At 35.7% G+C, this 24,980-nt stretch overlaps 1 protein-coding gene and 1 long non-coding RNA gene across 2 annotated transcripts in view; both read left to right on the forward strand.

The window, feature by feature from the left end:
* The first annotated feature begins 1 nt into the window (after position 1).
* The window catches only part of LOC127869350 (ras-related protein Rab-11B), a 29,016-nt gene continuing 4,037 nt past the window's right edge, over positions 2–24,980 (forward strand). Inside the window, exons 1-5 of the mRNA XM_052411860.1 lie at positions 2–286; positions 4,906–5,017; positions 11,047–11,130; positions 18,543–18,736; positions 20,608–20,688. Coding sequence (XP_052267820.1) covers positions 247–286; positions 4,906–5,017; positions 11,047–11,130; positions 18,543–18,736; positions 20,608–20,688 — 511 coding nt within the window. The 5' untranslated portion in view covers positions 2–246. The remainder of the gene's footprint in view (positions 287–4,905; positions 5,018–11,046; positions 11,131–18,542; positions 18,737–20,607; positions 20,689–24,980) is intronic.
* On the forward strand, positions 11,278–11,850 carry LOC127869356 (uncharacterized). Its single transcript, XR_008044524.1, has 2 exons — positions 11,278–11,474; positions 11,637–11,850. It is a non-coding gene; the product is annotated as an uncharacterized LOC127869356 (long non-coding RNA).

Consider the following 24,980-nt stretch of genomic DNA (forward strand, 5'->3'; position numbering starts at 1 on the left):
GTCACTTATAATTCTGAGGGGCGTTGAGTGCCGCCATCTTGTTTATCTAGGCATTTAGTTTGTTGATATTTTGTGTTTGTATCGATAAAATATCTCAGTCATCATTAACATTACCTTACATATTGTTTTCACAACTAGCTAATTCTCATGTTTTTGTTATAAAAGGACTATTATTTATAACGATAGGCGTGAGCTACGTTGCTTTTGGCGACTGTTGGTTGACGTACTTCCCCGGAAGCAAAGAAAATGGGCACAAAAGACGACGAATACGATTATTTATTTAAAGGTATGTTAAGAATCGCAATTTTTATGTAGATCAACATATACCACCATGTCCTGTGAATTTTCTTTTTGGAAAACCTTTTCATGTAACTGTTTTTTGACGTTTTTAATCTTTCGGCAACTGTCAAAATTTGCTGGGAGGGCGGACGGTGTTTTGCGTATTAAATATATTTCGCGATTACTCATCGATCACTTATGTACCACTTGAAACACCGAAACAAGTACTCTCGCATACACTAAGGTTCATATACAGAAGTAATGCGTTATTTTAAGATGATCAGGTTGGGCAAAATTAGTATTTTGCATGTTGACATATATCAGACAACATAAAACGATGTACTGTCATTAGATCTAAGTGTCAGACACGGAGGTTGACAGTAAATTTGTTCAGAAGTTAAAAGCATGTGTGTCTCATTAATAATCCAAATGCTTTTGGATTCATGAAAACTAATCTTAATAAGACCTGCGAAACATTTCAGAGTCAGCTTTCAACAATAAAACAATATTAATCAAATACTTTTCCGCTGTGACTGATTTGCAAATCTATATATCTTTAATTTTTTTAAATAGATGTTCAAATTACTTGTCTAAAATATATTGTGATGAAGGACCACAGTGTTGCGCGTAAGAACCAGGTTCCTTGAACTGAGGTCAATTAAATAATTCAAGTTCAACGCCAACGATCAAATTAAATAATTTTCTATATGATGAGACCAAGTTTTTCATGCAATGAGTAGTTCTCTAGGTGAATGTATTAATTAAAGATGAAAGGTAAAATAAAATGAATCAATTGAGACTTTGTCAATTTGTTACTTGAACAAAACTTGTTTGACAGGCTTATCTTTGTGACAGTTGCACTACTGTTGATGTATCCGTTTTTATGTCCCCCACTATAGTAGTTGGGGACATATTGTTTTTGCCCTGTCTGTTGGTCTGTTGGTTGGTTGGTTTGCGCCAACTTTAACATTTGCAATAACTTTTGCAATATTGAAGATAGGAACTTGATATTTGGCATGCATATGTATCTCATGGAGCTGCACATTTTGAGTGGTGAAAGGTCAAGGTCATCCTTCAAGGTCAAAGGTCAAATATATTGGTCAAAATCCCTCATTTAATGAACACTTTTGCAGTATTTCAATATTCAAGATAGCAACTTGCAGCGATTTTCCTCCTTCTTTATAAAGTACCGGTAAACGGTACTTTCCCAATCGAACGAAAATTCCCAAATTCCCAAAACGGTACTTTCCCAATCGAGCGAAAATTCCCAAATTCCCAATCGGCATCTGGTAAAATCCCAATCAGCGTCCGAATTTTTTCTCAAGACGATAGAAAGTTTCGTAAAAAAACCAACTTTCGGCGAGCGAACAAAGAAAATCGTATAGTTGTGTGTAACCACGCGCTCGATTAATTTCGGGTTTTATTATTCAGCGCATTCAATCAATAGAGTTGTTACTGTTTCCGGTTCTTTTGCCAGGCAGCCAGCGTACTGTTTTACGTCGGTTTGTAACCTTATCGTAGTTTGAAATGAGTCATTATAGCAAATATTATGCCAAAAAACCAATCGGAACCATCTATCACAGGACACATTGACAGCAATAATGATGCTGTGCAGGGAGGGATGCAAGCAACTGAGTGATGATCAAACATCAAAGATTGTTGAAATTTTCACAAAAATGAAAGAGAGAGACATTGCTTTAAAAGAGATTAAAACAACTAGTAATTGATTTGGTGTGTTCTTTATAATATTTTGTTATTTATATAAACTTTATAACTTAATGGTCATTAAGGCATGCCTGCAAATGATTATTTAAATGGATATGTTCAATTAAGTATGAACTGTATGATGTATTCAATAAGACCCAAGCTTCACGACGCGATTTTCCCAATTTCAGGATTTCACGACTCGATTTTTCCCAATTTTGAGGTTTTCACGACTCAATTTTTCCCAATCGGACCGGTACGGGTACTTTTCCCAATTGGACAAGGAAAATCGCTGACTTGATATTTGGCATGCACGTGTATATCATGGAGCTGCACAATTTGAGTGGTGAAAGGTCAAGGTCATCCTTCAAGGTCAGATGTCAAATATATGTGGCCAAAATCACTCATTTTATGAGTACTTTTGCAATATTTAAGATAGCAACTTGATATTTGGCATGCATGTGTATCTCATGGAGCTGCACATTTTGAGTCGTGAAAGGTCAAGGTCATCCTTCAAGGTCAGAGGTCAAATATATGTGGCCCAAATCGCTAATTTTATGAATACTTTTGCAATATTGAAGATAGAAACTTGATATTTGGCATGCATGTGTATCTCATGGAGCTGCACATTTTTAGTGGTGAAAGGTCAAGGTCATCCTTCAAGGTCAAATGTATGGGTCAAAATTGCTCATGTAATGTCACTTGTGCAATATTGAAGCTAGCAATTTTATATTTGAAATGCATGTGTATCTCATGGAGCTGCACATTTTGAGTGGTGAAGGGTCAAGGTCATCCTACAAGGTCAAACGTCATATAGGGGGACATTGTGTTTCACAAACACATCTTGTTTCTCTTTAAGGTTATTTGACAACAGAAAAAGTGTTGTTTACAGTTAAGCCCTACCATTGTAAAAGGAATGTACAATTGGTTAGGCTGAATTCCAGTTTATAGTTTCAGGGCCCTCGTTTTGCACTTTTTACCTCCCAATATCGGCGGCTTCCCCCATGAAAAAAGTATACCTTTTTCCCCTTTTTCAGCTAAAAATTCCCCCTCAAATTTTTTTTATTTTTTTTATACTTTTATACCTATGTTGCCAGCTGGTATAATGCTACTAACTTTTGATTAAATGTATAGTTATGTAAATCACATTAAAATATAGCATTTTTAGGTGTTGAATGGTTGGTGAAAGATCTTCAAAAATTCCCCCTTTTCACCCAAAACTACGCAAAATTCCCCCTTATGAGGGATGTGGGTGGCTTCCCCTGGCGACAAGAGAGGGCCCTGAGTTTATTCTAAAGTTGTGTTTTTTGTGGGAAAATTGAGTTTATATGTACGTATTCTCAACGTCTGGTTATTATTAATTTATATATCATGAGTCGAACTGTTTGTACAGTATTTCCTACACATTTTTCAGATTGACTTGACATTTACATGTCATGTGAGCTTAAAAGTTGTATTTTGACATATCAGCAGTTTGCATGATGTTTAATGATGTTTCTCTTAAATCTTCCCTGCTGGGAAGTTTTATACATGTAGCATATTCCTTCCTTGTTTGTAAAAGATGACATCAAAATAACATTACAGCTGATATTTTATGATATTGCTGCTTTGTGGAATTTTTGGTTTAAATGATGTCTCTTATAAACAAAAATCAAGTCAATGCGAAAGTGTCGTCCCGGCTTAGCTTGTACAAACTGCCTAATCCTAAGCCTCTGGGGCAACACTTTATGTTTCATTAAGCCCAGTTTTCCCATAGCAAGACTCATATTCATATACAACAGGAATCTTGCACCTTGATAGCAACAAGGAAGCTGTCAGGTTGAAGGAAGTTATAGCAGCGATTTAGTGTACACACACTGGCATTTAACATAAAATGAGAAGTTTAAATGACACAACACATTCCAGAGTTGTAAATGTATATGCATTATATTAATAGCCAGGGCCCTCAATCTATCAAATCTGCCGCCGAATTTCGGCGGCAGTCCCCCACCTGAAAAGTCTACTTCATTCCCCTTTTTAGTGGAAAAATTCCCCCTAAAAAAAAAAAAAATTTTTTTTTTTTTTCTTTAATAGAAAGATGTGTCTCATGATTATTATATCTCAATTCTATTTCAAATTAATCTTTTCAAACAAACTTAATTATGAAAAATGCAATGAATATAGTGCAAACATGTACAAATGAAATAATGAGAGAGTAAGTAAAAAAATCCCCCAAAAAGGGAAACGCCGCGAAAATTCCCCCTCCTAAGGGCTGCGGACCCCTTCCCCCAAAGTAGTGTGAGGGCCCTGTGCCCTTTACTATAACTTCTTCATTTCTACACCAATTCACTTCTAATTGATACCGAACTTCTCTTATGACAATATGGTCAATCTCAACTATGCATGGCCCAATTACCAACCCTTGGGCCCCGCTAAAATAGGCCACACCCACACAAAATTGCCTTTTACTATTATTTCTTCATTTCTACACCAATTCACTTCTAATTGATACTGAACTATTCCTATGACAATACGGTCAATCTCAACTTTGCATAGTCCCATTACCAACTCTGGGGCGCCCCGCCCACATAGGCCACACCCACCCAAAATTGCTTTTAACTTAACTTCTTCATTTCTACACCAATTCACTTCTAATTGATACTGAACTTCTCTTATGGCAATACGGTCAATCTCAACTATGCATGGCCCCATTACCAACCCTGGGGCGCCCCTGGGTCAAACATGTGGCGTGGGGATCCTGTCGGCCTCTGCCAAGCCATTTCTAGTTAATTATATTCTTATGAAAATATCTTATAAGGGATGTGGTCACACACATTTATTTAAAACTATTTCTAACTAAACATTTTATAAGAATGTTATTTATACGCATTTAGTAAGATCAATAAAAAAAATCCCTGAAAATTTTACTTCTTGTGTTTTCAGTTGTTCTTATAGGAGACAGTGGTGTAGGCAAGTCTAACCTTTTGTCGAGGTTCACAAGAAATGAGTTCAACTTAGAGAGCAAGAGCACCATAGGAGTCGAGTTTGCTACTAGGTAAGCTAGAGAACTTTGAAGGACAAAACACGACTATTTCGTATCAAGTTTGTGATGCTTTTAGATTTGCTGGCCTTTGTCTTCATGTAGTAAATGATGCTGAATGAACTTCAGTAATAATTCCCAATTAATAATTAAAACATAAAAAAGACACCTTCAGTCAACAAACATCTATCATCAGAGTGACTGTTACATCCATAGCCACAGAGGTTACTATCCTTGGACTCAAAATTGTGATCTTTCCTTGCTGCAGAGTTTGTTTGTGGACACAATTCTAAGGCTTGACATTTAATTACTAGTTTTCACCACTAAATTTCAATACAGTGGAAACCCTCTTAACCGGATCCTCTCTATTCCGGAATCCCCTCTAAACCGGACAAATTTTTTTCCCTATAAAACCATGGTTAAAATATCCCCTCAATTCCGAATACCGGTCATTCTTTGGATCAAAATTGGGTAATTCCATAGGTAATTGTACCTCTCTAACACTCGTTCTCACGACAATTGGGATTTTAGAAACAGAAAATGAAAAAAAAAAAAGTACTGCAATTTCTATTTTTTCCTGTTATTTTGTTACTTTGACCATCTAAGAACATTAGGGAAAGACGCTGGTATCATCATGCAATTACTTTTCTTGAAGTAGCTTGCCAAGTAGAACCGGTAAAAGTATTATTCTACTCTAATGAAATGTCCGAGACATTCTAGCCATCAAATACAATGCATTGAGTTGTTTGTTTTGTATAGAAATACAAGTATTTAGTAACTCTTTTACAAAAATTTACATATTGAACTAACGTAAATCGAAGACACAATCTTCAAATATTTCATAAATCTTTCAGAAATAAAATTTTAAGATGATAATTGAAACAGATTGAAATCGACTTTCTGTCTGTTATGCCGATAGGTCGAACTTCATATTGTGCACTGTTGCACACAACGGTTTCCCTTTAAGGTATTCCTTTCAATTTTCACCTTTCATGTATGTATAAATAGAAAAGAATCCACTTAAGGACGATATCTACATATACTTAAGTTGAGGTAAAGTTCAATCTTGCAGGTAAAATGTCTCGAACATTTCACGGATAATCACTCGCAGAATATTTCAATATAAGGGCATTAAATCGTGCATAAACATAACAATAATATATTTTGCTGAACTTTTTATGTCCCCCACTATAGTAGTGGGGGACATATTGTTTTTGCCCTGTCTGTCTGTTGGTCTGTCTGTTTGCGCCAACTTTAACATTTTGCAATAACTTTTGCTATATTGAAGATAGCAACTTCATATTTGGCATGCATGTGTATCTCATGAAGCTGCACATTTTGAGTGGTGAAAGGTCAAGGTCATCCTTCAAGGTCAGAGGTCAAATATATGTGGCCAAAATCGCTCATTTTATGAATACTTTTGCAATATTGAAGATAGCAACTTGATATTTGGCATGCATGTGTATCTCATGGAGCTGCACATTTTGAGTGGTGAAAGGTCAAGGTCAAGGTCATCCTTCAAGGTCAGAGGTCAATTATATGTGACCAAAATCGCTCATTTTATGAATACTTTTGCAATATTGAAGATAGCAACTTGATATTTGGCATGCATGTGCATCTCATGGAGCTGCTCATTTTGAGTGGTGAAAGGTCAAGGTCATCCTTCAAGGTCAGAGGTCAAATATATGTGGCCCAAATCGCTTATTTTATGAATACTTTTGCAATATTGAAGATAGCAACTTGATATTTGGCATGCATGTGTATCTCATGGAGCTGCACATTTTGAGTGGTGAAAGGTCAAGGTCAAGGTCATCCTTCACAAGGTCAAGGTCATCCTACAATGTCAAACATCATATAGGGGGACATTGTGTTTCACAAACACATCTTGTTAATAATACAAATCAATATTGTAAAACATTTGAACAAGTCTGATGACTAAGAACAGAAATTTTCGCCTATTTCCTTATGCTTAAACGAAACCATAATACAGAAGTAATTATAGTTGTGCGTTTACAAAGTAAGCATTCACATTACATAGTTTATATGGGCACTTCAACAACAACAACCACAATGAAACAACTGAACACTTTTAAACAGTTTCTGATAATATCTTACTAGTGATATTTTTTTTTAAACCGAATCGAATATTTCATACAAATGTGTCGAACATTTCAAAACTAGATTTCAGCACTTACACCATCGGCAACAAATCGTCACATGTATTCTGTGTTTGTTTTTGTGTTTAAAATGTCATTGCATATTGTAAGTTTAAAACTTAGTGAAAAAACAACAACATTCGACATAACATACAGACGCCGACTAATACACATGATTATGTGCAAAACAAAAAAAATCATATGGATCTTTGAATTTAATGTATACGTTTGCAAAACAGTTTTGAAGTTGTACGCGACATCATATCTAAAAAGCTCCAATGATATGTTTTGATAAATATAAAGATGTAGTTTTAAAACTAAACACAAAACCTTGAAGTCTACTTTCGAAATGTTCGATACCCGATGCTGTTTTATGCATTATAAATACTCACTAAACATTATCCTCAATGAAATACATGAACACCCAATATTCAAACAACAGTTAATAAACTGCATGCCATATAAATACCTTCAAACACCAAGGTAGTGCAAAAATCAACTGCAATCGGCTTGTACAAATTTGATGAAGATCAGATGAAAACTATTTGATTTAGAGAGAGTAAATACTGTTGTGGACAAAGCCCGTTGCTCACCTGCGCACAGCATGTGTTCGAATGGTATGACCCGTTTTAACTTGGGTGTTAAACAAGGCACTGCCTCTTCTTATGTCTGTGTATTTGTAATGTTAATAGGCTTCTTTTGTTTCTCTCTTTTTCGCTCTGTTTCGGACATTTCCGAAGACGGTATGTAACTTTTTCTTCTTCTTTCTCTCTCTTTTTTAAGTACCCCGCATAGTCCTTTTCTTTTAATCTCTTCCAAGTATTGTCCTGGCAAATGTCAATCCCAGACTTCACCATGGTCAACTGAAAAAAATAAACCAGACAATCATTTTCAGAAAATCGGCAAACGTTGAAAATATATCAACTGTTCCGCTTATACTTTTTAAATGATTTAATCATGACAAACATGCTTGCAAGAAAACCAAATTGACGCAAAATAAGCTAAGCTAAGATGTGGTAATTAGTCAAAAGAATTAGACACCGGCAATGCAATAAGTGACCCTGTCACCTAGTTTTTAACCTTGCATGACCCATGTTCGACCTTGACCCAAAAAGCATAAAGATACAACTTCTGACTAAGTTTGAATGAATAATATTCGAAATTGTTTGAAACCATGGTGAATGGCTAATCAGCACCGTGACCTAGTTTTCGACCCAACATGACCCACATTCTATGTTGACCTAGATATCATCGATACACTACTTTTGTTCAAATTTGATGAAGATCGGATGAAAACTATTTGATTTAAAGAGAAAACAGTACAAAACACTGTGGTGGAAAAAGCCTGTCGACCGCCGCAGGCACCTGAACACCAAGTGTGTTCCAATGGTATGACCCATTTTAACTTGCGTATAAAACAAGGCACAATAATAAAGGCAAAGTCTTCCTGTTGACTTGATGCATAATTTATGATGATAGTACTATGGGGTCTTGAATAATCGCTATTAGATGCAAAGGAAATGTGCGATACATTTTTGACATGTACGAGACCGTTGTATCAATGTTTTTCTGTGTATAATATAATTTGAATTGTAAATATATTTCCGACATTTAAACCGTTTTACCATATACTTACAATTTCTATGCAAGGAAAACTGAAAAATGTACAGATTCATTAAAAACTGCCAGAAAGCTATATAGAGATATAACATTGTTTATAACAGTGGTATTTGGTACAAGTTTAAACTAGCATAGTTTTGTTTAAAACTAAATCATTTTTTCAATCTTCCTGATGCGAATACTTAAAAATTAAATAGAAATCACAATGTGTACGGTTTATATTATTACTATCTGAACTTTGTTGAACATGGAGGCACAAAGTTGAATGAAATGTTCGATACCAAATGTCTCTTTTATGGACAATCAAAGTATTTATGTCCAAAAAACATTTATATCATATTGATTTAATATCAATAATTCAAATTGCAAAACATGATCAAACTTCAAACAATCAATTTCATATATCAGATAAAAATGTTAATCAACTTACCACTTATTTTCAATACACCTTCCCGGGCGTCTTCATACAAATATAGCGGAGATAAACAACCTTGTTATTCCAGGAACATGTGGAATAGCGATGACGTCATATCATTTCACGTAATTCTTAATTATGACATCAGCTACTTGAATTACAAGTTTTCGTATCGGACATTTCAGTCTCGGACATTTCTTGCACACTTATTTCTTTTCTTAAACTGAATACTTTTCCGGACATCTATGTCTTTTCTGGTTATAAATGCTTGTTATGTCAAGCCATTTTAAAAGAGATAAAACATTAAGCATACACTTATTGACAACAAATAGAATTGTCGTATCGGACATTTCAGATTTAGGTAATTAAGACACCTGAACTCACTCTCTCGTGTATAATTCTAATTTTAATGGTAAAATGCAAAGTGAAACTTAAAGTGTCATATGATGCATTTCTTAGAGCTGCCAAACAAAATCGGATATCTTTCATGTGGGTATAAACGTTCTTTCAAGTAGCTCTGGAATATGTGGTCTCGGACATTTCATATGTTTTCTATTTTTAAGGACATTAAACAGTGTGCGTGTTCAACTAAATATTTACTAACTTGTTACTGGTTTTGCGATTGGCAGGCTCCAAAGACCCGACTCTTACGAATAATATTGGAAACTCGTAATTTTTTTACAGCCTTAATGTCAGAGTAAGCATGTAAAAAGAGAGCTTTCCTCCGACGACAGTCTCGAACATTTCATTTTTGTATCATTTTTACTTATTTAAGGCAATGTAATTATCACCGACAACTTCTTTTGTAGTTTTTCTTATTGATACAAAAGATACAAAATATTTGACAAGAAAGTTGGCCTGTTAAAAGAATTATTTCAAGCTGAAGCCATTGAAAACTAAAATCCAAATTGCCGTGAGAACGAGTGTAAACCGCCCAGGGCCGGTTTATTGCACCTCAGACCTAGTTTCAAATAGTGAATAGCGGATTAAAGACGCGTGAAGTTAACAACGGTGGTCGAAAAATTAGCAAACTGTAATAATCGCAAAACAATTTACAGATACTTGTCCTCTGATGTACATATCGCTCAATAGACGTGATAATACTGATTATGATTGCTCATAACAAGAAATCAAAGTTCTTTAGTGTGTTTTGTTTTTTATATAGGAAGCCATGCTCAATTTTAATAATCTTTTTCCATTTAATTGTATGTTGTTTATTACAATTGCTAATTTAATGTCATAAACAATGGTGATTTGCAGAGTTCTTTACGCAGTTGCATTTATATATTAATCTAGATTTTCAAATTGGTAATTAAGATAACTAAAGACTAAAAATGTCCGAACCGTCTTCAAAACCTACACTCAAGATGCTGTCAGAGAAATATCGGGTAGGAAAGTCGACAATCAGGGATATCGTGCGAAAAAAGTCGGCGTACATGTTTTTCAGTGTGAAAAGGAACTAAATTCACATAACACATGCATGCATGTATAAAATTGTTTGTTTTTCAGGGTGCACTGTTTGATCTATGTTGTGACTGATATTGCTTTCGAATCAACAGATTAAGCGACATGTTTTTCTTATGTGATGCAATATGAATAAATGGTATCTTTAAATAAATTATGATAATTTGCTGAAAGTGTTTTTTCCACATACGGCTATGCAATTGACCTTCTGAAAGTAAAAAAAAGTCAATGTCCCCTCTTAACCGGAATCCTCTCTAAACCGGAATTTCTTCTCGGTCCGGGGAGTGTGCGTTTAGAGGGATTCAACTGTACCTATGAATATAAATTATTTTACAGTATCGGCAAACGATTCCTTTCCTTGATTTAAATATGCATATCTTGTATTGCAGGAGTATACAGGTAGATGGGAAGACTATCAAAGCTCAGATTTGGGACACAGCCGGTCAAGAGAGATACAGAGCCATCACCAGCGCGTACGTATCTGTTGTCATTGTACAGGCTGTCAAGCGGTCATACTTTTTCCTACTATTTCCTACTTTTTCATCAGGATCCTACTTTTTCCTATTTTTTTACCAAATCTTCCTACTATTCCTACTTTTTCATTTTCAATGGAGAATTATTTTTAACCAGGTTTTCCGAAGGAAAAAACTGGTTATTAGATTGGCGAATGCGGGCGGGCTGGCTGGCGGGCTGGCGGAATAAGCTTGTCCGGGCCATAACTATGTCGTTCATTGTCAGATTTTAAAATCATTTGGCACATTTGTTCACCATCATTGGACGGTGTGTCGCGCGAAATAATTACGTCGATATCTCCAAGGTCAAGGTCACACTTTGAGTTCAAAGGTCAAAAATGGCCATAAATGAGCTTGTCCGAGCCATAACTATGTCGTTCATCGTCAGATTTTAAAATCATTTGGCACATTTGTTTACCATCATTGGACGGTGTGTCGCGCGAAATAATTACGTCGATATCTCCAAGGTCAAGGTCACACTTTGAGTTCAAAGGTCAAAAATGGCCATAAATGAGCTTGTCCTGGCCATAACTATGTCATTCATTGTGAGATTTTAAAATCATTTGGCACATTTGTTCACCATCATGGGACGGTGTGTCCCACGAAAGAATCACGTCAATATCTCCAATGTCAAGGTCGCCACGACTAAAAATAGATTTAAAAAAAAAAAACTTACAAAGGGGGTTAATTTTTTTTGGTCATTTCAAAAGTTCAGTTTGAGTTTTCTCCCTTTATCAGATTTTTTTTTCACAATGAAAACCTGGTTTTGTGACAATTTTGTCCCTTGTTTTTAAGTTTATTTAGTAAACTTGCAGGATGAATGAATCTATGGCATGACTGTATCCCTGTTAATGTGCATTCATCTAGATGAGACCTGACAACCCATGCTGACTGTCTGCTAGCACCTCTTCAGGAGCATAAATATTTATTTCTTATGTAACTTTTAAAATTATTGACAAGTTTTTTTTTGAAGTAACAATAGTGCCTTGTTTACTTCCTTAGCATTTGTACACTGCAGACTTCACTACCTTACACAGTTCCCAGTGATGCAAGAGCTGAGGGAACCCATTGTTTATTCCAGTTTTATTTTGTTTCCATTGACAACAATTTGACCAAACCTTATGCATGTTTACATGATATTGCTGTTTGGAATGTAGAGATATAGAGATACATGTATTGTATGTAATTTGGTTATGTAATATGGAATTTATTACACAAGTTATTGGAAAAAAGATAAAACTGATGCTTTGCCGAGTTTTCATCATTTACAAATATAATGTAATAAATTCTGTATTACATGACAACGGATATGATGTTCTATTGATATCATAGGTACATCATGTTTAGTAATTAAAGATAAATGCACAGAGCCTAAATGCCCTGATACATTTTTATGTTCCCGGTAGGGTGGCATATTGCAGTTGTACTGTCAGTCCGTTTGTCTGTCTGTCTGTGTGTGTGTGTCCGTCCGAAAACTTTTATATGGGCCATAACTTTTGCAATATTGAAGATAGCAACTTGATATTTGGCATGCATGTGTATCAAATGAAGCTGCACATTTTGAGTGGTGAAAGGTGAAGGTCATCCTTCAAGGTCAAACGTTAAAAAATACAATCCAAGGGAAGTAATAAGCTTTAAAAGGGAGATAATTTCTAAACCTGCCAAATGATATATTGAAATTTTATTTCAAAGCTGCGCAATAGTGGGCAGGTCGGGCTACCGTAACCTCGTGAAGAGGCCAGTAGGACCTGTAAATAAACTCTGAAACACACACACACGGGCATTGTGTTCGGACAAACACAATTCTTGTCTAATAATGCCATAGCTAGTGAGGTAACTTCAAGGTGTTAAAGCGAAGTATTAAAATTATTAAACGGCATTATTACACTCCCGCAAAGTCATCAATAATGTAAAAGCCATTATTTGAAACTGGAATAAACAATGTTTCATTGCCCAATCAATGCTGTCATAAAAGATGTCAGGTGATAAGGTCCTATCTCCAGTTGCATAATCTGCTCTGCAATGACCAGTCATTTTGAATGTAACTTAAGTCATTATAACTGCACCCTATTGTCAATTTAAAGGTTTCACAATGTAGCTGTAGCAGAGCATTTACACTGCTTTATATACTAGTATTAATCTTGTACAACAAGTTGGTGTATCACTAAATAAATTTGGTCTTCTGCTTAAGGATATAACATGCACAATATAATTACCATTTTTATATCGATGCACAGAAGACCTCTAACCACTTATTTGATGATACACCAAAATGAACAGCATCTAATTACATGTATACTTCTTTATCAGGGTAGCTTTGCTTGAAACTTAATTATCATAGATACACTATAAGTGCTAAAATTCCTAGTGGGAAAACAAAGTTTAACCCTTCATGGATGGAGAAGTTGGACAACAGTGGAAAAACACTGGGATCATGGTGCAAAAGAGATACCGGCAATGAGTTTGCAAGATATTGTACTGTCTGAATGAAGTCCATCTTGTAGTAATTCTGGTGCTAATCAACTTATAAGTCATGCAGATGGATAAAAACACAAGGAAAACATGAAATACATGCATGATAATTCACAAAAGCGTTTGTTTGGAAGTGCCTAAAAGCCAAGCAGCTCTCAGGGTTGTGGGGATAAATCTATCTGTATGCAAGTACATCCATCACACAAGGAACAGGTACAAAAGGCTGAAATCTTCTGGGCCCTTAAGGTAGCTTCAAGTGGGTATCCATACTGTTACAGAACATGTGATGGCACTCCTGCTCTGTTTCAAGCTATGTTTCCTGGACCTGTGTCTAAAAAATAAGTATTATGTATTCCTACTTTTGAGGGAAAAGTTCCTACTTTTTCCTACTTTTTTCCTACTTTTCTTGCAAAAGTAGTTCCTATTTTTTCCTACTTTTTGAAAAAAGGTCACTTGACAGCCTGCATTGTAGTGAAGACTCAAGGACTAATAAAATATGGGCCTGCATATTTCTTCGCAAGTTAATTTATTTGCATAGGCCTTTGACCAAACTATCAGTCCCATGTTACAATTTGCTTTTGATTGTTTTTGTTCAATTGAAAAGTGTCATATGCTGTGTAATTTTCGAAGAATTTGAAAAACCTGATAATTACTGGGTACATTTGGGTACGGCAGGGGGGCAGGCAGCTTCAAAGAGTTGATCTCTGGTCAATAACTAGTTTGCATTGACAAATTGTTAAGGTAACTTTGGATATAGCAAGCTTGCATGTGGATCTAACTTGGAATTGCATTTTAGACAAGGTCGGTCAGGGTAAAGGTCAGTTTTACTAAGAAAAGAAAAACTGTTTCCTCTCTATTAGTTGAGTATGAATGGAGGTTTTGTCAGAAACTTTGTGTGTAAGTATCTAAGTTTACATACAGACGTTGCTTGAGATTGCATTTGTGGTCAGTTTGGTCAAGGTCCCTGTAACTAAAAATAGAAAAATGTCAAGCAGATGTTTTCCAGGCAATAACCAGTGGGTGTTTTCATCATTTAGGGAATGGGCTGGGTCCCTCTGGATTGGGAAAATTTGCGGCGTTTTGACTTAAATTGGGAAATTGTTGTTGTTTTGCTAAAAAATGCTCCAAAATTGAGTATAGAAATGTTTTCAGTATTATATTTACTACCATAAAAGTTGAACGTATATGGATGGAGGTGAACAACATATTGAGATCTAAAAAAAACAATTTTTTTTTGAAACCTTCCATTAGGAATGTTTAGCTCATATTTGGGAAAAAGATATACTTTTTATGCCCCAGAATCAAATGATCTGGGGTATATTGTTTTTGGCCTGTCACTCTGTCATTCTGTCCCAAAACTTGAATAAGGTTGGTCATAACTTTTGCATTATTGAAGATAGCAACTTGATATTTGGCATGCTTGTGTATCTCACGGAGCTGCACATTTTGCGTGGTGAAAGGTCACGGTCATCCTTCAAGGTCAAAGACTTATGTCAAATATATGGCTTCAAAGCGGTGCATTAGGGGGCATTGTGTTTGTGACAAACACATCTCTTGTTTCCGTTGGGAATGGGACTGATTACCGGATCCGATTTTGAATGAAAAAGAAACACTGATAACCAATATTTCTCCAATCTTGATGAAACTTTAGATATAGCGAGCTCACATGCAGACCTAGCTATATCATGAAATAGAGGTCCTTCGTATTTAAAAGTAGTGTACCAGTGATTTTTTTTGCTTTTTTTTTGTTACAGCCTGTGCAATTTAGATTGGGAAAATTAGCACGATAAACCATGAAATTGGGAAAAATAGCACGATAAACCATGAAATTGGGAAAAATAGCACGATAAACCATGAAATTGGGAAAATTAGCGCGATAAACCATGAAATTGGGAAAAATAGCGCGATAAACCATGAAATTGGGAAAAATTAAGCATCATGAATATGATTATACGTAACGGAATTAAAATAGATTTTAAGTGCATGTTTGACAGCATTTTTATATTATAAAGTGCTGCTTTAATGTCTTCTAACAATGAAGACAATATAAATTTAGTTAATATCCTTTCACATGCATATTAAACTTGCAATAATCTATAGATTCTGAAATACACCATATGATCATAACCTCTTTAAGAGTATTAATTTAATTCAGTATTTTTATGTCCCCCACCACTATACATGTAGTTGGCGATATATTGTTTTTGCCCCGTCTGTTGGTTGGTTTGTGGGTTTGCCCAAACTTTAACATTTTGCCATAACTTTTGCAATATTGAAGATAGCAACTTCATATTTGGCATGCATGTGTATCTCATGGAGCTGCACATTTTGAGTGGTGAAAGGTCAAGGTCATCCTTCAAGGTCAAAGGTCCAATATATAGCTTCAAAGCGGCGCAGAAGGGGACATAGTGTTTCTGACAAGACAAACACATATCTTGTTTTAAATTTAATATCATATGGGGAAAACATTAACAAATATTAACAAACACGCTTAAGTGTTCTTGTTGTGTTAATGATGTATTAAATGGAGTTAAAATAATATATTTAATTTGTTTACCTTTCAATATCTTGCGCTTGACAACCTCAGTTCAATGCTATATCAGTAAACTGTACAGCGTGACAAACATAATAAAGCAGAATATGCATATGAATCTGAGTATACACAGATCCACTAACATATAAATCAAATCATGTTTGTCTCTTTCCATTTTGAACGATACTCATCTTAAATGCTTTAAGTTTGTGAGTAGACTGAACTCCAATTTTCCAACACTGGTTTCCGTGACTCACATTCACTGTGCAGATTTCTAATAAATATTTGTGTTTTTTATCTCAAACGTAGTATTTTGCGTTAATTGACACACCTATTAAATTATTCCCTTATAACCATATGATATCCGTTGTTAATTTGAATGTTATTTATTATTTTCGCCTTTCATCGCAATTTCTCGTCTTCTTGCCGCCATCTTGGATGTGTGTAAAAACAGGCGTTCTCACTCCGGATACATCGACTATCGTCGGTATCCTCCGCAATATAGAGAGAGATGTGTGGATACTGGATAGCAACGTAAAATCGTATATATTCAGTACATTCGCGAACCAATACGTAAATCAGTTGTCGTTTGGGGACGACTCGACAAGCTCGATCGGCATTCGTTCTATGTCTACTACAACATTATCGCTAAATGACATTGTAATCTTATTGTGTTTATTGGAAAAAAATTGTCTTTTTTAGGGAAATTTTGGTCAGATTTTGGGGGAAAAAAAAAGATTTTTTTCAATTGGGAAGCAGCCGAATAACGGCGGTAATTTTGGGTAAAAAAATTTACTGTGTACACACTCTTTTAAACTTTATCATTCTCTGATCAGTGATAGAAATTTGCACAAGCTTGAATGCCTATGAACAGATGAATTTTGAATAAGACTTGCTGAGATTCTTGGTTTTATATATCGGAGCTTCTTTTAACCAGTCTAGGATGCAGCCTTAAGCCCGCCTTTTAGATGGAAATATAATTAATTTTGGAATAGTAGATTGAAGAAGTACATGCGTAAATGATCGATCAAGAGCAGTTTTAGCATTAACAAATTTATATAAATTTGAGTCGCGCTTTGTGAAAATAGGGTTTCATAATTGTGCATAGTGTTGTTCCAGATTAGGGAAATCAGGAAAGACATTTTCCGCTTGTATGGTATTTAACTTTTGTTTAAAGGAAGTCTTTCGTTTGCAAAAATCGGGTCTAATTAGAAGGTGTCGTCCCTGATTAGCCTGTGCAGTATGCACTGGCATTTCTGAGATGGCACTTTACCCACAAGCATTAAGCCCTGTTTTCACATAGCTCATATCTATGTTGATATAATTGTTTGTGTTGCAGGTACTACAGGTGGCAGAAAAAAATGCTGAAAATATATTTATTGTGTTGGATAATTTTTGGGTTACAATTATGGGATTTGTTATGTGTAAGGAGTAAAAACTGATAGAGAATACTATGTTAGTGTGATTGTGTACTTAAATTTATCCCACGAGTGATAAAAGGTTTACATGGCGAGGCTTGCCGAGCTATACGCCGCGATTCAAATTTAATCAGCGTTCCAAATGTAACACACTCGAGTAGAACACAGACGGTTGTGTTCAAACTACAATTCTTGTTTCACCACTGTAAAAAACCAAAAAACAAACATGGCTCCCGCCATTTTGAAATTTACAAAATGTGTAGACACATACCGTGGCTACGTGAAGCTTGATTCAGCATTTATTCCCGCCGATATTGTTAATTTTAGTCTTTAAACAACTCTTCTTTTTACACACTTTATACTTACTTACATAAAATTATTGTTCTACTCACCAAAGTTGTATAATTACCACGTCCATGTTTATTTTCGTAATGTTTAATTTTGCTCTCGACTGACAAAGGAACGACTAAACCATCAAAGAAATTACCATTTTAATTCAACATTGATTTCCTTCGAAAAGTTAAAGAACAATTCACTGACACTTTTCTTAAATTTAATCCATCAATTGTTCAACAAAACATCGCATTATTCGAGTACATTCAACATTTTAACTAAATCGAAAATGCAGTCTCACCAGTTTCATTCCAGTTTTATATCCAAACACTGTGTTTTTCACATTCATAATATTATAGTAATCCATCGTAAACACACACACACACTCATAAACTCGTTAAACGACTGCGTACCCGATGACCTAAAAGACGCAATCAGGGGTGAAAGGCCAAAAAAACTAGTCCCTACGTAATGTTCTAAAAATAACTGCTATAAACCGGATCTAAAAATACCAATAAAGAAAACCTTATCTTTTCTTTATGAGTCGTATTTGTTCTATAAAATCATTTAGCTGTAGGATAATTATCATTACATGTGTATAATGTTGTGTGTTGCAGGTACTACCGAGGGGCAGTGGGCGCCCTGCTGGTGTATGACATCGCCAAGCACCTCACATATGAGAACGTGGAGCGTTGGCTGAAGGAGCTGCGGGACCACGCCGACAACAACATTGTCATCATGCTAGTTGGCAACAAGAGCGACCTGCGACACCTGAGGGCGGTGCCAACGGACGAGGCAAAAACATATGCTGGTAGGTGTTTGATGGGAGATTTTTCCTTGCGCAGGCCTCATAAATTATGGTTTTAATGCAAAAACATACGGGGGTAGGTGTTTGCTGTGGATATCCAGGGGTTTTTTTACTAAGAAAGTGACGCCGTTATTCGGCGTCTTCCCCTACCAGAATTTTTCCCCTCAAAATACAATTTCCCCACCAAAAATATCATGTTTGCACCAAAATATAATATTTTCTCTCAAAGATATGTTTATTTTTCCTTTGGGCATTCGACAATTATCCAATTTGCACCATGTACAACGATCTCGCTCTCTCTCTCCAGACGAACACAAAAAATCTGGGAATCCCATTTATTCTAAATATAGCTCTTAAATTACGTCAACTAATCGTAATAATCATGTCACTATTTTACTGGATACCGGTCTTGCGCGAGAAGGGTGTTTCGTCAATTAATTACCGGAAACCAGTCGAATTTTCATCCGGGCAATGTGCAAGCGGTGTGTAGAAAAGCCAAGATATAAACGTGAAAACAGAAAAAAATGTCTCACAATTGGCGTTCTTACGCAAACAAAATAAAACATTCGGACTCGGAAGATACTGAACGCATCGAGGCATTTTTTAAGAAAGAATCATCGAAAACCGTTATGACCCGGTAGGATTCTGAGGTAATCAACATCGAACATTGTGAAAGTGAAAGTAGACAATCGGCAGCTGCCGCTCCTTTCCCTTCCAATACTGTAGCAGATCAAGATCGTCAACCCATATATCATGAAATTGAAATCACAAAATTGACATCGACCCCCGGCCCCAGTACAGAAATATAGTTGAAAACATTTCCCATTATTAGATCTACACCTGCAACTTTATTAAGGACTTTGACTTTAATACGTGTTAAATGTGTTTAAGAACAAAAAGGACAGAGACATGCCTCTTTTGATGAGTTATAGACATTGAAATGAACAGTTTTTATTTTTTCCCCTAATATGTCTCTTTCGCACTCTTTTTTCCCTTTCACCCAGCGTCCAGCGTCTTCCCCTTTCTCTGAAAAAAAACCCTGATATCACCTACTGCCGTACTGGGAAACTGGGCTTGTAGCGGGTGCCTCAAGAGGGGGTATATTGTTTTGCACATGTATGTCGGTCGGTTGTTGCGCATGTGTCAAACTTTGTCCCAGATTAACCTGTGCACTCCAACAAGGCTAATCAGGGATGACATTTTTCACATGTATGAAATACTTTGTTTAAAGGATGTCTCTTACAAACGAAATATCTTACAAACGGTAATGCAGTGAAAGTAGAAAGTGATATTACCAAAGTTCCTGGTTATGAGATTTGGGTTTGGAAGGCGTTTAGCTTTAAACAGGTGGTTTATGTAAAATAAGCTGACATGGGGAGATCTATTTTGGGGATTGTACAATATAAATTAGCTGTGCTCTGTGAAAAGTGGGCTTAATGCATGTGCATAAAGTTATGTCCCAGATAAGCCTGTGCAATAGAACACTTGAATTGTGTCCTGTATCTGTACTCCATTTTGTTTGTGAGCATTTTTCATGAGATGTAGTACAGGATAGCATTAAGTTAGCAGGAAATTGTAGTTAGGATTTAACCCAGTTCAAGTTCATTACAAATGTTTTAATCTGAGTGGTAATTCATGATTTGTTCATGCATAAAGGTCCATGTTTGCTTAATGTTTTCAAATCATGGCTTATTCTTTTTCATCCATTGCTTACATGAATTGTTTGCAGTTTTTCCATATTATTCAGGACTGGAAACTGGTATTTCATAGCAAATCATTCATTTGCAGTTTAATGTTTGTCTCGGTACAATTTAGTTTCTGATTATGTTTTGCTCGGATTTCCTGACTTCATGTTGTTATTTTCTTGATTGCAGAGAAGAACACATTGTCCTTCATAGAAACCTCTGCTCTAGATTCCACAAATGTTGAGACAGCCTTCCAAAATATATTAACAGGTAAGAAGAGTTGGACAAAGTCACTGAAGCGAATGAAGAAGTGAAAAAAGATGACATTCTTCTACATGAGCCTTGCTGTAAGAAAACAGGGCTTAATGTAAGAGCGTAAAGTGTCATCCCAGGTTAGCCTGTGCAGTCTGCACAGGCTAATCAGGGACAACACTTTCTGTGTGAACTGAATTTTTCGCTAAGAATATACTTCCTTTAAATGAAAAATTCAATAAAAGCAGAAAAGTTTCTTTCCTTATAAGCCAGTGCAAACTGCACAGATATGGGAAGACATTTTATGTGCATGCATTAAGCCCTGTTTTCCTAGAGTGTAGCTAATGGGTTTCACAAAGCAATTATATTTGTTATCAGATTGCTTGACACTATAAATCCTGTATGCTGATATGAAACTTTGAATAAACAAAGTTCTAGTTAGATTCTTTTGCAAATTGCTCTGCTAAACCTGTCCCACTCGGAAGCAATGTGAAAATGGCTATATGCAAACACCATAAAACCAGAACAGCCTGTGAGTAACTCACAGTCTGGTCAGGTTTTATGCTGTTTGCTGCTCATCAGTTTCTAAGGCTTTGAAATTAGCCTTTAAAATTTGAATCTAGTAAAAATGGTCTTTAATTAAGGTAGCGCACCTCTAATGGGCACATATCCAAATATAATCTAATTAATTATTTTCTTGATCAGCATCATTTCACTGAACTACATGCAAATTTGTAGGTAGGCTTTCCATGCTTTTTAAAAAAAAAATACCGATTTTTTCAAAACCACCCCCACGCTCGGCTTTTGTCCAGTTTATTTTCACCCCTGGGGTATATAAAAGTTCCATAATTCATTCAAATTTCCAAATATGGGCATGCAGTTGGTGTGTACAGATGCTGTAAAGGTGTTTAAACAAGATGAAATAAGTATTCTTTTACAGACATTTATTTTTTACAAATTTTTATCTATGGAAGAGCGCTATGAAATGTAAGTGATTTCAGCCAAGTAAAAATTGGGTCGGTTAAAAACAAAGTGTCATAAAATTCAAAATAGTATCATTTAAGTCATATTTTAAAATTAGTTTTTATAGAAACACTATATACAGCAAAACTACCAAGAACTAGACAGATTTACCGTTTACTTTTTGAAATAAAAATAAAAATGCAACATGCATGGTTCGTATTTTCAACAGTACCGTAAATCACCCAATTTCGCCATAACGTTGTTTTAATTTTAATAATTGAAGAATGTGCATAAAAATTGCAACATATTTAACAATAAATATATCTTATATGCCATATTTAATCAAATTACGTTAGAAAATAAATAAAACGCGTCGCAAAAAAGTATACGTCGTCGGCAGGATTCGAACCTGCGCGGGAATATCCCAAAAGATTTCTAGTCTATCGCCATAACCACTAGGCTATGGCACCTAATAGTAGGCTCTTCAACCTTCGAAGAAATCGCGGGAAATCATTAGAGGTGCGCTACCTTAAATTGAACTTTCTTAGGGACCACAAATGCGTGAAAATACGTATCTAATTAAGTTGTTAAACGATTAACCCGGATTGACCAGGTGTCATTTGTACAAGTTTTGTGAAAAAGCATATTTACAGCTAAATAAGTTTTGAAAAAGAAAACAAATGTGTCATATAAATAATGTAGGAGGTATATTATTTGGGAAAGACAAAAAAATTCTCACCTTGAATTAATATTAATTTTACAATAATGCTAGGAATCTGGGAAAGTTAAAAAAAACACACATATCTGGGAAAAGATTAACACTTATCATCTTTCACTAGATCTATAAAGTAGTGTCATAAAGTAGATTCTTAAGGTTTCAAAACTTTTTTTTGATGGATTAACCCTTCCCACTCAGAAGCAAAGTGAAAATGGCTATGTGCAAACAGCATAAAACCAGAACAGCCTGTGAGTAACTCGCATTCTGTTCAGGTGTTATGCTGTTTGCTGCTCATCAGTTTCTAAGGGTTATAAATGATGACTTTAAAACTTGAATCTAGTAAAAAAGGTCTTTTATTAAGTTTAACTTTCTTAGGGACTACAAATACGTAAAATTATGTATCTAAGTGGGAAAGGACAGCAATATTTATGGTTGCAATACAGCTATTGTCCTATAAGAACTTACTACTCCTACTGGATCAAATCAGTGTTCATTTTTAGCTCGACTATTTTATATAAAATAAATATAGTGGAGCTATCCTACTTGCCCCGGCGTCGGCTTCTTTACCAACATGACCCCAACCTATGAACAAGAGCAGACAACTGTATCGAGCATTTTGTAAGAATTATGGCCCTTTTTTCACTTAGAATAAGCCTATTATTGATAAATCTATGTTAAAGTTTGCGTACCACCTCAAATATTTTCAATGTCCCTTGACATATTGCTTTCATATTTAGCAAACTTCTTTACCAACCTGACCCCAATCTATAAACAAGAGCAGACAACTGCATCAAGCATTTTGTAAAAATTATGGCCCTTTTTTCACTTAGAATATGCATGTTATTGATAAATCTATGTTAAAGTTTGCGTACCACCTCAAATATTTTCAATGTTCCTTGACATATTGCTTTCATATTTTGCAAACTTCTTTACCAACATGATCCCAATCTATAAACAAGAGCAGACAACTGTATCAAGCATTTAGTAAGAATTATTGCATTTTTTATGCCCCCTTTCGAAGAAAAGGGGGCATATAGTGATCGGTCCGTCTGTTTGTCCGTCTTTCCGTCACACTTTGTGTTTAGGTTTCGAAAAATGCTCATAATTTTCTATGTCCCTTGAGATATAGCCTTCATATTTGGTATGTATGTGTATATGGACAAGGCCTTTCCATATGCACAAAAAAAATTACCTCTGCGACCTTGACCTTGAACTTGGGGTCCGCGTTTAGGTTTCGAAATCGTTTAGGTTTCGAAAAATGCTCATAACTTCTATGTCCCTTGAGATATAACCTTCATATTTGGTGTGCATGTGTATATGGAAAAGGCCTTTCCATACGCACACATTTTTTTACACCTGTGACCTTGACCTTGAACTTAGGGTCGGCGTTTAGGTTTCGAAATCTGTGTTTAGGTTTTGAAAAATGCTCATAACTTATATGTCCCTTGAGATATAACCTTCATATTTGGTATACATGTGTATATGGACAAGGCCTTTCCATACACACACATATTTTGACCCCTGTGACCTTGTCCTTGAAGTTAGGGTCCGCGTTTAGGTTTCAAAATCTGCGTTTAGGTTTTGAAAAATGCTCATAACTTCTATGTCCCTTGAGATATAACCTTCATATTTGGTATGCATGTGTATATGGACAAGGCCTTTCTATACGCACACAAATTTTTACCCCTGTGACCTTGACCTTGAACTTGGGGTCCGCGTTAAGGTTTCAAAATCTGCGTTTAGGTTTTGAAAAAAGCTCATAACTTCTATCAATCGTTTATAGGGGGCATAAGTCATTCTATGGTGACAGCTCTTGTTCCATTATTATATGCATATTACTTTAGTTACATTGCCTTAACTTCTTTATTTATGATCAGATTTTATTAATACTTTGACAAAACAACACTTAACTGAATACCACAATGGATTCCACCCAAGCAATACCCCAGCCCCAACCCAGAATCCCTGCCCCTCCTCCCCCTCCCAAAAAAAGTTTGTTATGCCCCCTTTTCGAAGAAAAGGCGGCATATAGTGATCGGACTGTCCGTCTGTCTTTCCGTCACACTTTGCGTTAAGGTTTCAAAAATGCTCATAACTTCTATGTCCCTTGAGATATAACCTTCATATTTGGTATGCATGTTTATATGGACAAGGCCTTTCCATACGCACACAAATTTTAACCCCTGTGACCTTGACCATTAACTTAGGGTCCGCGTTTAGGTTTCGAAATCTGTGTTTAGGTTTCGAAAAATGCTCATAACTTCTATGTCCCTTGAGATATAGCCTTCATATTTGGTATGCATGTGTATATGGACAAGGCCTTTCCAAACCCACAAAAAAATTTACCCCTGTGACCTTGACCTTGAATTTAGAGTCCGCGTTAAGGTTTCGAAATCTGCGTTTAGGTTTCGAAAAATGCTCATAACTTCTACGTCCCTTGAGATATAACCTTCATATTTGGTATGCATGTGTATACGGACATGGCCTTTCCATACGCACACAAATTTGACCCCTGTGACCTTGACATTGAACTTATGGTCCGCGTTAAGGTTTCAAAATCTGTGTTTAGGTTTCGAAAACAACTCATAGCTTCTGTCAAGCGTTTATAGGGGGCATAAGTCATCCTATG

This window comes from Dreissena polymorpha, chromosome 2 (assembly GCF_020536995.1).
Source record: "Dreissena polymorpha isolate Duluth1 chromosome 2, UMN_Dpol_1.0, whole genome shotgun sequence".
Taxonomy (NCBI): Eukaryota; Metazoa; Mollusca; class Bivalvia; order Myida; family Dreissenidae; genus Dreissena; species Dreissena polymorpha.